The 17,708-nt window shown below is 36.5% G+C and overlaps 1 protein-coding gene across 5 annotated transcripts in view; it reads right to left on the minus strand.

The window, feature by feature from the left end:
• The window catches only part of EML5 (EMAP like 5), a 101,517-nt gene that overhangs the window by 7,965 nt on the left and 75,844 nt on the right, over positions 1–17,708 (minus strand). For 2 of the 5 annotated variants that reach the window (XM_057413360.1, XM_057413359.1), the window contains exons 28-34: positions 12,361–12,439; positions 11,151–11,280; positions 10,728–10,826; positions 7,571–7,591; positions 4,556–4,729; positions 3,045–3,253; positions 1,965–2,122 (exon numbers count right to left, since the gene is read on the minus strand). In XM_057413360.1, the coding sequence (XP_057269343.1) occupies positions 1,965–2,122; positions 3,045–3,253; positions 4,556–4,729; positions 7,571–7,591; positions 10,728–10,826; positions 11,151–11,280; positions 12,361–12,439 (870 nt within the window). Of the gene's footprint in view, positions 1–1,964; positions 2,123–3,044; positions 3,254–4,555; positions 4,730–7,570; positions 7,592–10,727; positions 10,827–11,150; positions 11,281–12,360; positions 12,453–17,708 lie in introns of those variants that run through there. The other 3 variants (XM_057413361.1, XM_057413362.1, XR_008972651.1) reach the window with 3 other exon arrangements.

The raw sequence follows: 17,708 nt of genomic DNA on the forward strand, positions 1-17,708 counted from the left end.
CCCCATTGTACTTCTTTACAGAGCAATTTGAAAGACGGTTGCTGCCAAGCTTGGTCTGAATTAGTATCTCTTAGGAAATTTGCCTAGTCAAAGGAACAGTAAGGTGTGTGAACAAACTGCCATATTATTAAGACAGGCAGAAATTATCAAAAATATAGTTGGGGAAACAGGAAAGATACAAGATCCATATTGTACTACTGTGAAATAAACAACAACAAAAAAAATCACTTTTGTGAAAATTTCACTGGTTTCATTGATGTGAAATAAATGACAAAGATATTGTAGAAAAAACACTTAATATTAATTGCACAAGATACCCAACTAATCAGTACTAATCATGAAAGCTCTCAGTATTTCCCACCCACTTTCAAGAGAACTCATATTTTGGTAAAGAACACATTAAAAGAAGTTTCTAAAAAGGAGATAATGTTTAATGAAACTGTTATAAATATGGCATTTCCAGTTGAGCAGGGACATGTTTTATCTGTCTTCAAAAATAATCTCCCCCAACAGGAAATACAATGTTCCATGACATTGAGCTGCCATTGTTACAACTTTGATTACTGATTGAACCCTGACAAAGAACTCCAGAAAGTTTAATCACAATTATTGCTTTTGTACTGTTATTACTAAAAGAACTGTAATGTATTATAAATTGTTAGTTCTTGCAGTGCAATATTCTTTGCTTCCCAACAGCAGGGCTTTCACATACTCAGCAAAAAAAGATTTTATCAAAAGAGGCTGGAGAACTGCAGTCAAGAATGCCAAGGCAGAAGCAAACATACAATTTTCCTAATTGTAGCTTTTGTTTTGTATATTTTCAATACTCCATTTTCTCACAGGGGATGGATTATTGTTTCTTACTGTTATTCATTACCCTTTCTTTCAGGTCAAACACTAACAATTTAAAGGCTCTGACAGTAAAATCATGGTGGCATTTCCTAAATACTAGAAGAAAATATTTCAAGCGAGAAATAAATTTTCAGCTGGGGTTGAGGATCTTTAAGGACTGTTTAAGGAAAAGGTAATAAGTGGCCAGACTCCTGCAAAATGTGGCATTATCATGCCATCAGGTGGACTGTATTGCAGCTCTAAGGAGGAAGAACTGTAATACAGTCCACCTGAAAGAAAAAATAGTTTTTTTTTCCCCTTTTATCATTAGCAAGGCACTAAGAAAAAATTAAAATGCTTGAAGAGGTATTTTGCTTACAACCCCAGAAACAAAGGATGTTGCTGTACCTTAGATTTGAGAGAAGAGAGTTTGCCTCTGCCATCATAACTAAACAGATTTTTCCTTTAAAAGAAGTTGTGCATTACGATGTTATAATATTTATCATTCATTTATTTAATCACAATTGTGCAAATTACTTAACAACCCCAGCTCAACTTCAGAAAAAGAAGTAACCACCAAGGACTAGGTAACTTTTTAATGCTTAGAACTATATTTTAAACTAAATGTTTTTGCCTTCTCTTTCAAAAGTAATACTGTTGTGATAAATACCACTGAATCATTTAGTAGCATAATAACATGATCTCAAGGCTATTTTTTATTATGATAGTTCAGCCATTTTCAGCTCATTGATAACTGTGACTGAAGAAGCTTGTACATGTGCTTTAGAAACATGACTGTTACCTAGAATTTAAAATTCTGAAGAAGTACTTGTACAGCACTTAGATTCTGATTCATCCCCCTTGACTTTAGGTACTTAAGGTACCCACGTCACGATTGTAGTGACTTTAGGCTCTCCTAATCAATGGAAAAAAATAAGTAACCAAAGTTCATATGGACTTACCTTCTCTTTGGAGGTGGTGGCTACTTTTTTTCCTACCTAATCAGGAATCACAAAATTACTACTCTTCTAACTTTGATATCTCAACTGCCTAGTGTTAGATGGGATGAGTTCAAACAATTTTTAAAGAATACAGGTTCATGCAGAAAAAAAACGGAACAAAAGATGACTCACGGCCTTTCTTTGCCTCCTGTAACGATCAAACCATCTCTTAATGTAGTATACATTGTGAAAACTGGTCCATTGTGAGCTTTGGCCACAATTCGTATCAATACATGATCTTTCCAAACACAAACATCTCCACTGATAGTACCTGTAAATGTCAAGTTATTCTGAAAAGGGGAAAAACATATTCATCATCTGATTCTGAGTAAGACAGGAAGAAAACCATTCAGATATAAAGATCATCACCATTTGCATTTAGGTTAGATTACTTTTATTTGCTGCTGTAGAGGAGCAAATTGTAGAAGGGGTAATAACAACCTGTAGGGAAAAAACAACGAGCTACTATATTCTTTCTTGAAGTCCGAAACATGCTTTCTTGTAGCTAATAGGCTCTGCAATACAGGAAGAAAGGCAGCCACAGGGCTATCTGTGTTTTCAGCCTACAAAGTGCACAAACTCTTGTGAAAAAGTACAAAAGCAAGAGCTAAGAAATTAACGGCCCAGGTGAACAGAATGAGTGCTGCTCATACAGAGCACTTCCTGAAATGGCAAAGACACGGAATTTAGCAAAGAGGCCTGCATCTGTCAAAAAAAACCCAAAGCAAAACAAAACAAAACAAAATCCCACCGCGGTCATCTAACAGTCACAGATGTTAACGAATGCCCCAGGACAATGCTGTTCTTAGGTCACCCATGAGTAGTAAATGCATACAGATTATAATACAATCACACCCAGGCGGGCATAAAATTAGCCTCATTTCTACTCTTTGATTCCTGCAGTACAGCGTTGGCCTTGTTTTACCTGGATTAAATACCAAGCAGTATATTATCTGTACAAAGCATGCACTTTTGTTTCTCTTGAAAAAAACACAAATCCACAGTCTTTTTCTTTTCTGCTCTAAAGAAAGCTGGTATTCATTCTAACTAGCAGGCAAGTATTAGAAACTCTAAACTGAGTTTAATAAAACAAGCGACATATTCGTTGAAAAACCTCATTAAACTCATTGAATAAAGGCAGAAATGCAAAAAAAAAAAAAAGAATAAAATATTATTTGCATGCATTCAAAAATCAGTTCTTAACATACATACCGCTCCAAAGGCCACAGAGAGCATCGTTTGCATTCGGGCATCTTCTATGGAGCTCAACAGCCCTTTTTTACTGAGAAGAGCTCGTCCAGCCAGTGTCCAGAACCTCACGTGTTTTACTCCCACAGAAACAAACTGGGTATCTGAATCTGGTCTGAATTCTGCTACAAATATACGCTGGTTGTGACCAGCTCGGCTGGCAATTTTGGCACCTGGCAGAAAGAAAATGGACATTCCGAATTCACTGATGAAAAATACACATTTATAGTTAAAAAATCCCTAGTTATGGGGAAGAGTCACCCAAGACCATACAGGTCAGGAAGAAAAGCACAAACTGCTCCTAAATGAAAACTAAATCAAGATGCAGATAAAAAACCAAACCAACAACCACCATATTAAATCAGTCCCTCTAGCAAGCATAGCACCTAATGAGTTAAGATCTCAGATCCAAGTTCCCATCTCCTCTTACACTCCTATGACTCCTCTGAAAACCCCAAACTCTGGACAAATTATAGAGACTAATGAATTACTTCTCTTTAAATTTCACCAAGGTTAGAAAACTTCCCACTTTCTGCAGGAAATTACTTGGTTACATATGGTCTTAGATTCAAAGCTAATGCTTTTCCAGTCTCTCCAAACACGTTAAAATCAGGCCTTTTGACCCATACGAAGATTCCTCAGTCTAGTTCCTTAGCTGCCGCATTGAATCTGTATAAACTCTTAAGAAGGAGACTTCTGACTGACAGCAGTGAATTGCTGCATGACCTTTTACCACACATCCTCCATGCTACGTAAGATTGTATAATACACATTTGACATTGCATCCAGCTCAACAGGATCTAGCAGACAAGCTGTAAAGGATCACTTTTTCTTAACTTGAGAGGTGATCTTTAAACTTCTGAGAGATACTAGCTGATCAGTGGATATAGCCAAAGGGAGAGGAAATAAACCCCTAAGATTAGAAAATCAGTTTCATGGTCTGGGCACGGTTTTGCCAGACAGAAAGGAGATGAGGAAAGGAGCTGACCAAATTGCTTTAGCCTAAATCCTGAACTCCAATCAAAGCACATCTGAAAACATGCAGTGTTAACTTAAGACACCAACTATATAGCTGCATAAAGGAGCTATACGAGCATCACATTTCTGCAACTTGCAATTTTGCAGGGATAATTTTAGGAGCATAACAAACTAGTCAGCAACCAGACTTTAAAGAAGAAAAAGAATGGAGAAGAATTTCATAAGCAAAACAGATTTTATAAAGAGTTTTTACCAAGCAGCAAAGAAATGCCTGAAATTTAAAAAAAAAAAAAGAAGAGTACAATTTTCTTTAATTATTCTAACTGGAAACCTTGGTCTTTACACAACAGTTCCAAAGGATATTTACTTAGCAGTTAGTAGAATGGGCAACTGCATTTATATTACCTCTCCTATATTTATGTTGCAACTGCTCTCGTCTCAAGCCAACATTCCTCTAACAGTACAAACATATTCTACAGAAACAATTGCTTTCTTACCTTCCTGCCACTTCCAAATGGTAATAGTGTGTTCGGGATCCAGCCCTACGGAGAGCAGCAGTTTGCCAGTGGCACTGAAACTGACTGAGCACACGCCCTTTGAATGGTAGCACCGCAGCACGGACAGAGTCTGTTTGTTCATTGCATCCCACACATGAATAGAAGGAGCTGTAGCTACACAGATATAAAAACATGTAAATGGCATATGTTTTGAAAATGTCTAATAAAGTCTTACTGAAGAATTCTTATTGAAGCAGGTAATATTTTTTAATCAGACAAACAGAACTGTTCTGGGCAGAGAAAAAAAAAAAAGGAAACAAAAAAAGGAGATTTTGGCCTTCCTTTGGCAATCAATTTAAGGCAAACAGGATCATTAAATAGGACTAAGAAGTTGGCCTGTGGCCTCCTTACACTACTGGAGATGAAAACTTTGCTTACCCTGTTACTCGACTTCTGAGGCACAGCACACATAGAGGCTCTGAAAGCAAGCTGTCTTCTTGTTTTCTCCTAAGTAAAACTTAGTTCCACATGATAACTCAAAAACCTTCATAACTATTGAACAGGTTATCAAGAATGTAGTTTCTACATCAGGCTTTTGACAACTGGTAGCAACAGAGAAATTAGTTTACACTGCAAGGCCAGAATCTTCTTTTCTACAAAATGGCCATCTGTCTGAACTGCATGCTCTTAGGAGAGCGTCAGCTGAATAATCAGCTTGCTTACTGATGCAGAACTAGAGTATTTATTTTAGCTTGCACTGTTTAGACTGCAAGCTCTTTGCAGTAAGAACCATTTTTCCATGCTATTAATATATGTGATTATATCTATTATGATGACAGTTAGGGTTTTTTTCCAAATGCAATTCCCTCTCCAACAGCCTTGCAATCCATGTATAGTTTGCAAACCCTAAATAGCATTTGGGGCATTTCCAGGACAGTACGATTCTCTCTCAAACTTCTTTACTTCTGAACTCTAATAATGTGACTGCAGAGTCTGGACATCACTGATTATTGTTGTAGACCCAGATTCATTTAAACTAAATTCTATTTCAGCTCCATATTTTGTGTTTCTGATCAGCTAAACCTAGTCCCTCAAAGGCAGACATGTAATGGAAAACAGTAGGCGCTGGGGCCTACGTGAATTTTATCAACATGAAGCTAAGCACAGTTCCACAGCTGTTCCAAAACAGTCTCTAGATAAATCTTCTCGTCCCTATTGGAATTTCTTCTCACGATACCAACATACTGTTATTATCACCTTTCAAGAGGCACCACAGCACTGTACAGACATGCCATTAAAACAGAAAGGGCAGGGGTTGGGGACAACTGGCCTATGTCAAAATTGTTGTCTCCAAACTCCTTGCTGTCCTTATGGAAAGCTGAGGCAAGAACGAGCTTTCTTACAGCTTTGAACTGTTTTTTCATCTTCAGCACTCCCCTGGGTAAAACTCTGCATTGCCCTTTACCTGTGCACCTCCCACATAACCTTGGTGAAAATTTATCTTTTGGGTGGCAAACAGAAATTCTCACATAGGTTTTATGAATAAGAACCAACAAAATCTTTCAGAACAAGATTTGCAGGACAGCAAACATGGACTCTGTCCTGACACTGTGTCCTGCTTATGGAGTACTCCAGCTGCTCAACATCTGCTCTCACAAGAGAGATTTTCATCTCCTTCTGGGATAAGTCAGCTACCACGGGCTGGCAGGACAAAAAAATACCTCCACTAAGATGAAGGAAATCTATACCAAGTCATTATGAAATTTAATTTGCCATTCCAGCCTACTGCAAGCATTACTGCTTCAAGAACCCCTGCATCACTGTAGGCAACATAAAATTGGAACAGGGAAAGTAAAAGCTGCTGGTGACCAAGGTGCCAAATAGCTATCGATAAATTTTAAGTGAAACTATGCAACTTTCTAATGAAGGCAGGCAGCAGCTTGGATTCCAGACTAGTGGTTCCGTAAAGAATAAAGCAAGAGCGCCGGTTTTCAGGCAGTGACAAAAGAATTTAGTAACACATACAAGGTCAAACTAAACCTTCAGTAGGAAGAGGGCAGGCGAGAGAGGGAAAGTCTCTAGGCATTATATGCAGGACTAGAGATTTTCTTTCACATAAACAACCATATCACCGCTTCTTCTTTTATACAGTTTAAAAGTGTGGGAAAAGGTACCTATATGCTTCCTACCATCCTTAAAGCAGGCACAATATGACATATTTAAAAGAAGTCAACACACATTAAAAATGCCATTGTACATTTGTTCTTCACAGAAAAAGCTTTAGATCCACATGAAGATTATTATACTTTCTAGGTATACATGAACACACATTTATGCATCTCTGGAAGATGTGTCACAAAACAATTATGGCTGTTTAACAATGAACTCACTCACACATGATGGTGATGAATTTTTTAAGATTGCAGTTCAGAAAACAGCATAGTAATAAAAAACGGCTCAGTCAAGACTGTCAAGCTGTCAAAGACCCAAAATGATAAAGAAAAAATTAAACTGACATCATAACCAGCATTTGGGATCAGTGGTAATAACTGCATGACAATCATACATAAATGTGAAAGGTGATTGTTTTTTTTTCACTCAGTCACCTCGGCCTCCTCAATGGAATTTACTGTAGAAATGCATATTTAAAATTATACTCAATTGAGTGTCTTAAAAGAATATTAGTTGTCAGCCCCAACATGTCTATAAAATCTGCAGGTGTATGTAGGAATGCTACAGCAGGAGTATATATTAGAACTCACTGATCACTGGGCAGCGAGAAGGGAATACGTTACAACAAAAGTAGTTTTTGAGTGTGTTCTAACATTTTAATTGGTTCTATACTTACAATCTGCTGAGCTGTTGTGGTTTATATTCAGTGCTGACAGTAATATGACTGATATAGGTTTTAATAAACCAAAAATGAACTCATGTCACTTATTGCTCTACAAAGCTGTTGACAGCTACTAGATAGGCTAACTACACCTGAAGATGTTAAAATTTTATTGCCCTTACCTGACATATCTGCTGAGTCTCCTGTAATGGAAAAGCAGCAGAAAAATAATTAGACCAGAAATAAGATTAGTTCTAAAGAAAATATATGCCACATTTAGTGTAATTTCTTAACACACACCTTGATGTCATCTCTTTGCATCACAGCAGCACCAGTACTGCTTTTAGTGTTGAAGATGAACAACTACTGATAAAAGGAGGTCACATCAGAAATAAAAATCCATAAAATATATTTTTATTTCCATTTTGACTTACAACATAAAAATCTAGCTTTGATGTATGTTAGGTGTCTTTCTGCCAAGCTAAATAAAAACATATTTAACATGTTACTGATATTTTAATAGATTAGGTGGAACACCCCCCCAGAAAACGCTGACAGCTACTTCTGCTAAGTATCACAGTATCACAGTATGCTAGAGATTGGAAGGGACCTCAAAAGATCATCTAGTCCAATCCCCCTGCCGGAGCAGGAAAACCTAGATAATGTTACACAGGAATGTGTCCAGGCAGGTTTTGAATGTCTCCAGGGAAGGAGACTCCACAACCTCCCTGGGCAGCCTGTTCCAGTGTTCTGTCACCCTCACTGAGAAGAAGTTTCTTCTCAAGTTTAAGTGGAACCTCTTGTGTTCCAGTTTGTACCCATTACCCCTTGTCCTATCATTGTTTGCCACTGAGTAGAGCCTGGCTCCATCCTCGTGACACTCCCCCTTTATATATTTATATACACTAATAAGGTCACCCCTCAGTCTCCTCTAAACTATAGAGACCCAGCTCCCTCAGTCTTTCCTCATAAGGGAGATGCTCCACTCCCTTAATCATCTTTGTTGCCCTGCGCTGGACTCTCTCCAGCAGGTCCCTGTCCTTCTTGAACTGAGGGGCCCAGAACTGGACACAATATTCCAGATGCGGTCTCACCAGGGCAGAGTAGAGGGGAAGGAGAACCTCTCTTGACCTACTAACCACCCCCTTCTAATACACCCCAGGATGCCATTGGCCTTCTTAGCCACAAGGGCACAGTGTTGGCTCATGGTCATCCTGTCGTCCACTAGGACCCCCAGGTCCCTCTCCCCTACACTGCTCTCTAACAGGTCGTTCCCCAACCTATACTGGAACCTGGGCTTGTTCCTGCCCAGATGCAGGACTCTACACTTTCCCTTGTTATATTTCATCAAGTTATTCCCTGCCCAACTCTCCAGCCTGTCCAGGTCTGGCTGGATGGCAGCACAGCCTTCTGGCGTGTCAGCCACTCCTCCCAGCTTAGTGTCATCAGCAAACTTGCTGACAGTACACTCAATCCCCTCATCTAAATCATTGATGAATATATTAAATAATACTGGTCCCAGTACTGACCCTTGAGGCACTCCACTAGTTACAGGCCTCCAACTAGACTCAGCCCCATAGACTACAACTCTCTGGCTTCTCTCCTTCAGCCAGTCCACCTCACTACCTGATCATCCAGACCACACCTCCTCAATACTTCCTCAAAGTAGTAATGTCTAATCTTGTCAAGTGGCAAATACACCCAATGTTCTTCTGTAGGAGCATTAAGAAAGAAGGAATATAAAGGTTCAGGTACTGGGAAGTATTATCAAGACTCTGCATAGCAGCATTACAGTTTAAAAATGCTTGAAGTAATGTTTCTGTAAGTATTTTGAAGAGTCAAATCATGATGGTGAAGCTATGTTTGTGCCAGTCACATGAGTAGGAAAAGTAACAGCAGTTAAGTATGTTCTTTATGACATATTTACTCCTTAACATCTATTCAGATTCTAAAAATAAGTGTTGTTTGAAGATATTTTGCTTCCAGCTCATTTTTCAGATTTAATTCTCTCTTTAAAAATGTTCTGCAGTCTACTTTTTACGTTTCATCTGCTCCTGATTTGTATGCCTTAATCCACATCACAAAGCAGTTAAAATTGTTCTAGTGCTATAGATGTAGAAATTATTATGAAATAAAAAAGCATTAAGGGTCATGTGTTTCTTCTTGAGTAAGATGAACACAGAAGAAAATTCACAAAAACCCCACATTTTCACATTATGCCTACATTCTTCCCATATATTCTGTCATAGGAAAAGGCAAACAGGGCCAGATTAAGAAATAGGCTGAAAAAGCAAATTCCTGAAGACAATAAAAGGTCTGTAATTCCTGCAAATGTTCTTTTCAACTAAAGCATAGGCAAAATCTGCTGATAGTCTTTTTCCATTTAAATAATTTCCATTAATGATTTATTTAAATTGATGTGAGGTAAGAAACTCACCAAGAAATGAAGCTATTTTAGCTAAGCAGTTACCACTATCAATGAGTCAATTTTAATGAGACATGCACCTAAAAATCCAAAACACCGAGGGAAGCAGGTAACAAACAAACTGACCATATTTAGATGAAACATATAAAACAAACCTACAGGGAAAAAAACATATTCTGGCTAAAATGAACCAAGGGGTTTTGTATTCTATGCACTAAGGAAAACCATGTGGTTTTGAATCTGCTAAGAATCAAATGAAGATAAGAAAACTGCAGTTGAGTTGTAGGACTATAAAAACACAGTGTTCTGCAAAATTTAGAATCAGCAGTATTAGTTCAGCTGTGGAGATGCACAGTGGGGATCTTTTTATCTTTTTTTCCTGGTTAGTCTGTAGATCAATTTTAATATTATTATGAAACATACATTTTTTTTGCCCCTAAAACTAAATTTTCTGTAGGGAAACAGCATTAGGGATTTAATTCAGGTTAGAATATTACAACTATGTATTATCAAAACACCAAGTGGGTATTATAAATCTGCCTGATGAGACAGAACCTACATAAAGTGGCATTTATTTTGGTCCATATAAAAATGAAGGATAGCTCAATTAAGCTTCAGCCTACTCAAGCTGATAGTTAAATAAAACCAAACTAATTTCATGGGGCTTAAGACTTGTATAAAAATATTTTTGATAACACTCCAAAGAAAAGATAAGCTTAATCTTCTTTCATGCCTTAATGTTTTTTGTTCAGCTTTATTAAATTACATTCAAATATATAAAGAGGACAGGTAACTGAGTAACACTCATACAAACGAGATAGCATAATCAAATATTTTTGTGATTTATCATGAACTCACATGGCCCTAATTGCATGCTCTTATGTTAATTTTTTTTTACAAATATTCAAACATACCTACTTGGCCAGTTGCCACTATGTTGGTAAACTTGGGGTGCTGATTTACAGTGAGGCACAAAATATCATCGTTGTGTTCCTGGTAAAAAGACTGAGAGCCTAAAAATAAAAAAAAAGTCCAACCTTTAGTTATAACACATACATACACATAGACACGGTTAATGTTTGAAAAAGTTATCCAAGAGGAATTTTGGAAAGCTAGTAACAAAATAATCAAATCTTTACTTCCCTCAAAATTCAGTCACTGGAAACATTTCAATATATTTAGTTTGTTTATGCAGCTATTACGAATCATCCCCACAGGATAAATTTTCAGCAACAAATACTAGTTTTCCCACATACTTTCATGAGACCTAAGGCATACCAGTTCTGTAATTCAAAGTGTGTGAGGAAATACTTTTCCTCAAGTGCGTTTTCTCCTACCTGTTGCCACATTATACAAGATCCCAATGGACGCAGTATGGTATATTACATCAGCACCATCATTCAAGTAGTGCACATTGTTTCTGCAGTCCTTGCCTCGGTACCCAAATACCAGCTCCAAAATTAGGTCCTAAAAAAATATATTTACATCCATTAGACAGTCAAAACCTGAAAGCATTTATTAACTTTAATGTCTTTTCCAGAGTTTTATTTTCCAAATACATCTTTATGCAGTAAAAGAAAATATGTTTAATGATGTCTCAAACCAACAGAAACTGAGACTGTGCCTTCCCTATCAGCTTACATTGCTGCTTATTCTTATCAGACCCAGTCATGTCATCCTGTCATCTCTGTTTAGTGGATGCTGTAGAATACTTGTATACAAACATATATATACATACAGACAGATATTCATAGACATGCATGTAAATAAATTACAGTGAGCAAAGAACACAGTTTTTTTGATGCAAAAGGTACCAAGAAACAAAGAATGATAAACACTGGTCCACAATTTAATTCCAGCTGGCCATTAAAAAAGCTCAATTGCAGCCTAAAACTTCTAGAACATTGATGATAAAAGGCTGTTTATTAACAAACAGCTACCATAGAACTATCATAGAAAATAAACATAATAACCATAGAGAATAAACATAATAAACAGCATTTTTCAAAGTTAGATGAAATTTTCACTTCAGATTAATCAAAACAAAGTATATTTATTTGCATAAGCCACATAATGAAAAAACACCAAATGCCCGAGCTAAGGACATCATTAATAGACTTTTAAAAAATATTTTATTTTTAAAGCTAGTAAAATGATAAACTTCAGATTAAGTTTTAAAGTCAATTTTTTAAAAACTGCTTAGTTTATTAGCAATAATACACCCATTAACAATTCAGTTATCTAACCAGCACATAATTGCTTTCTACACACTGTATTTAAAAGGTTTTATTGTTACTAAAAATTGAGTTGTGCTCCATTTCATTTGCAAGAAAAAGTAGTATCAGGCTTTTGAGTTGAAAAAAAAACCCAAAACCCTCTGCCACTTTTTGGGCTATTTTCTCACTATTCAGTGTTTCCATCATTGATTACGTGTAAAATGGATCAATCATTTAGTGTGCCCACAAGTGTGTCAATTTCTGGGGGGATAAGGGGAAGGGAATTAATAATCATAGAAGGAAAGGAAGAGGAGATCAATGTTTTTCTTACCTCTATAGGTCTCTTTTTTTTCCCAACATTATTTGTCTGAAGTTTCTCCGGCTGTGGCAATGCCCTACTAACTGGTGGTCTGAAATAAAGAACTGCGAATAAGAGAACGCTGTCCGTCACCCATTCCATACTAACACAGTACCTTCCAACATGCTAATGCATATGGAAAACTTCTAGCCCTATCCTGCTTAACTGATATTTTCATTTATTTTTAAAAGAAACACCTCTGTCAAAGCAAAAAATAAAAATCAAAGAAAAAAAATCTTTGTTTAACATGCTAGGTTGTTTTTTTTTTTGTCAATTCTTCAACAACCCATGAGGTTAATACAATAGCTTGTTTTACAATGAATGACCACCGATAAAATATTCTTCACTTATTCATGCTATGTTCTTCAGGTATTTCCATCTTTGTAGCAATTCTTATTGGATAAATTTTAAAGGCTTATCTGATTAATCTACATACTTGAGATAATCATTCCTGTTGCCATGTGCCCTCAGAAGGCCCTAACTTTCCTATTTTTGTAATAGTTTGTAAAGAACTCAAGGGACACCTGCCCATTCACTTTTACATCAATAGAAACAAGTTATTGATCAACGCTTAGAAGTAAATTATTACCATGCAAATGCATGAATATCAGCCATAACTTCTGTTCCACTGTTCTGAATAGCCCAGACTGAAGAAATATCAAATAGATGTTTGATAAAGATCTGTAACATATCTTTCAGATTATGTTCAATGGGTCATATACAGAGAAACACACAAATAAGTTTTCTTTATCTAAGCTGGGCAATTATTTCAAGTGATTTGCAGAAGCATCGGTTATTGATTCTATAAATACAGCGTATGTGGCTATGAAAAGAAAACTCTAAGTTTGAGCCATAAGAGAAAATAAATTTAAAAATAAACTCTATGTATATACTTAATGAAATACAGATGATTTAATCCAATAGGCAGCATGAGAAACTAGTATCACACTAGTGATACAGGTCAGCTCTCTTTCATATTCCCTTTTTAGTATGAAGTACTTTTAATTCTACCTCTGCTCTTGAACGATGGCTTTGACACAAAATAATCACCACGTCCTTTCTAAGAAGAAATAAGAATCATTCTATGATTCTAAGAATATACTGTGATTTGTTTGTACATTGTATATTTTGAATTACATCTGAAAAGTATGTAGCTCAAATACATACATATATTTGAATAATATTAAATTATTCAAATAAAATACCATTTTCTGAGCTTTATTAATCCATTCTCCCTGACTAATTTTAGTACTATTTATAGATTTATGTCATATCCCCAATTAAAAGATTTGTACATATTATAACACAATTTTTTCAGCAAGGAACTATAGACTGTGTTCTGAGATACTTCAGTACTTCCTCTATGCTTAGATGCCTGTCAGGTACCTATGGAAAAAAAAAAGACAAAAAAATCCACACGGATGAAAAATTTCTGTCTGGTAAAGCAGCCTGGCAGATGCCTGGATCATGCAAACATGATCAAGTTTATTAAAACTTAATATGGGCATTAAGCAAATTCTTATCAAAGCAAAGTATAAAATAATAATGTAAAGTTAAAAAGAAAACTACAGGCATGAAGGACAATAATTAAGGGTCATATTTCATATTCATTCATAAATAAGTGCAAATTAAAACAGCGGACACTAATTGAAGTATGGAGAATGACTTTTATAACTTCACAAAGAATGGTAGTCTAACACTTGGTTTTTGCTACTCCAAAATTCTTACTCTTGGAAATAAGACTTCTAACAAACTGGCAGTAAAGGCAAAAATCTGGGGACACCAACCATATAGAGCAATGCAGGTGGGGATGTGCACTGAAGGTATCCTTGCTCAGAAACAAATATTAAAAGATAGCAACTCTTAAATACACTGTCAGTCCTGCTTGAAATACGTCTGGTGGGAATGCAACCCCAGACTTCATTCTCAAAGGTCCTCAAGTTACAGATCTTTTTTTCCTCTATGAGGTCTCCAGTTACAAGGAATCCACACATCTCAAGACAGAAAAACAAGGCATTTGAATTTGTTTCTCGGTTATAACATGGACCAAGATCACAGCCATAGCATCCTGCCCCTTAGTTTGTGGAGATAAAAAAGTATTCTCCTAAATTTTGCAAAAAAAGGTGGAAAAGCACACCAAGCACGGTCTGGGCTGCCCTCCTCATTACCCATACAAGCATCTTGGCCAGTACAGGAATCAAGGAACACATCTGATTTCTGCCAGCAAACCTAACATCTGATTTTATGACCACTCTTTCAACCAGCTCTTTCCAGGTTTTATAGCTGATGGAAAAGTCCTCACCTCCCCAGCTATTTTTGAGGTCCTTTCTTCTCTTCAGTCTTATCAACTCCTAGCACCCTCTCATCTAGCCTGTCACATTAACTAAAATAGTATCTCTAAGTATAATTAAAGATCTCACTTTTTCATTTTTAAAAATAAAGAAAGCACAGTTTTACTCAGAAATTTCTAAATCATCAACAGAAAACACTCCTAACAGGTCACAATGTTTATCATATTAAATACATATGGAGAGAGGGTATCTAAAGTTTTGCAGAGGAAAATTACCATATTTGTTCCCCGCCTTCACAGTAGATGAGCAATTTCAGTTACAAATACGCTGATCAAGAGGTTAACAGGTATCTCCCAGTGCTATAGAAGCCTTCTTAACACTGTGTGCTACTCAAACTGAATCAACTCCAATCAAGTAAAACTACTGAAATTCATGAAAAAAACTGAAAGGTACAGATTCTGTATGGGGAATGGGCTATTTTAAGAAATAAAGCTTTGTTTGAGGTTTGGAGTGGTTTGTTTGGTTGTTGGGGTTTTTTGCATATGAATGTAAGTACTGCTTAAAACTGAACAAATTCTAGTGCTTATAGTGTCTGAAGTTAAATGGCAAAATAATAACCAGTTCCCTCCCTGCGCAATCAAAAGTCTTTGAAGAATAAATAGGGCTAACAAGCGAATTGAATATGCACATACATACCCCATTATTTTATGGATAAGAATTATAGTTATTGAAATACATATAATAGCTGGTTTGTGTAATAGATTAATGATATTAAGAGTTACTAATGAATATTTTTCCTATTGACAGTTTATTGCTTTGAATTGTAATTAAAATTCTTTAATTCCTTTGATACCTCCTTAAACAATTGCTACTCATTTATTAAATAACTAGGAGCACATTTACAAACAAAAGAAGTTCCTTAAAAAACACTTATTCTAAAGTGGTTCCTTAAAAAACCCTTACATAACACTGATTTTAAATCCTTTCTTAAACTAAGGAAACACAACGCGCACCTTTCTCTTTTTAAAAATGGAAATCAGAAACAACGCTGATGTACTGAAAATTGGAAGACTGTGTATCAGTGATTCTGTTAGCTTTCCTAATAATGGGGGGGGGGGGGGAGGGAGGGAAGAGAGGAGGGAAGAGAAATCTATAACTAGTTTTCCACTGTCATATTACTTCTTCCCTCATCCCATGCAGCAGCTATATTGCAGAAATGTGGGACTGGCATGCTGGTTATTGTGCATGCTGCTTCTACTGGCATGTTGTACAACTCTAAAAGAAATCCAGCTGTCAAAGACATGCTAAGGACTAAAAAGAAAATCAAAATGTGACTACTCAGCTGTGAAGCCTCAACAGCCAAGATGTGATTGCCAGCCTACACAAAAAACAGCATAAAAATATCCAAATCTTCTTAAGGAAAGTAGAAAAAGACACACTCTTACAGTTCCAGAGAGCCTTCCTAGATAAGAGAGTAGCATAATTTCTAATGCTTTTCAGACAGCAAGGAAATCTTTCAATGTAGCTTACTCTAAACTGCAGTCAGCACATGGAACAAGAATGTCAATTTCTAGATTCAGTATTCTTGCATAAATTTCTCTATCATTTTGAACAGCAGACTAAGAAGTGTATCAGTAACTAATGCTACTCAAAAAAACCCAAACAACTAGAACCAAAAAACACTGCAAAAAGTAGCTCAAGAGCAAATGAAGATTTCAGATCAAAGAGAGGAGACTACTACATTTCCATCAAGAAAATCCACCTGATTTGAAACAAGCAGTAGAAACTGTAGGGAACTGAGTCCAGTTCTCTTGGGACAACTCCTAACAATCTATCCATAAAAATATTTTATGCCTATCTCAATTTAGAGATTCCAAGAAAAAAACAGGCATTCCCAAAAACATTACTGTTTAAGAGGAACAATGTGTGTTTAATTGGTTGTCAGAGGCTACTACTGTTTGACTACTGTTGCAAAGATACATAAAAATCAGAGACTGCATTGGTCAGGGGAGATTTAAGGAAATAAAAAGGATAAATCTAAACCAGCAGAGGAAATAAGTACCCCGAATAATTACACATTTGAGGTAAAGAAAATGAAAAGTAGATTCAACAACCATTTCCCTGGGGAAAGAAAAGCAACCAACCATACAAATCCATACCACTAAAGCCAAGCTTAACAGAAGTAGGAAGTTCGATGACTATAGTTACTTAAACAGATCTACTGGCATAGAATTGAGAGACAATTCCAGTGGTGTAAAAGGGCTGTAGGCTCTATCACTGGAGATCAGTCCTGCTTCATGGATAGGCACAGGGGGAAGATTGAGCAAAACTGCACAATCCACCTTCTGATCACTCCAGAATGCTCCAAATACTTTATATTTTTAATTTCTAATTTGTCACAGTCAATCCTGGAAGTCTTATTACTGTTGTTCTAGAAATTGTTAAAACACAGCATAAAGAGCCCCTCTTCCACTTGTCACCCTTGCATTTGACACAGACTACACAAGCCTCATTTCTTCCTCCCTTTCTCCCCCCCATTTCATTTACGGAAAAGAAGGCAGAAGAAACAAATAGACCAGGAGCGCATATCTGAGGTTTCATGAAAGCAGCAAAAACTGAAAGGACATGCTTCCGGCACAGGTTTATGTTATGGGAACTGAGCTGACTGAAAGTGAAGATTCCTCTGCTGCTTGGATGTAGAATGCGGCGTTTTTATAATATGTCTGCTAATCCCTTGTGATCGAATGGGAGAAGAGGTAAAACTATCCCACATTATCCCACCACCTGAATAGACCACCTATACTTAAAAAGACTATACAGATAAACAGATACAAATCTAGGTTGATATTCATCCTTAGCCAATCATTAGAGTATATTTATATCTGTACGTTACCATACAAAAGAATCAAGTGAATGTACAATTGTCAGTAAAACCTGACTTGACAATTCACACTCAGCCATATTATCTCACAGGTCACCTATACAATTTATGCAAGTACTCACCTAAGAAAGGCTAAGTCTATACTAATT

The sequence above is a fragment of the Pezoporus wallicus genome, unplaced genomic scaffold (genome assembly GCF_028554395.1).
Source record: "Pezoporus wallicus isolate ANWC-B61680 ecotype Strahan unplaced genomic scaffold, APGP_CSIRO_Pwel_v1 contig_3017, whole genome shotgun sequence".
Classification (NCBI taxonomy): domain Eukaryota; kingdom Metazoa; phylum Chordata; class Aves; order Psittaciformes; family Psittacidae; genus Pezoporus; species Pezoporus wallicus.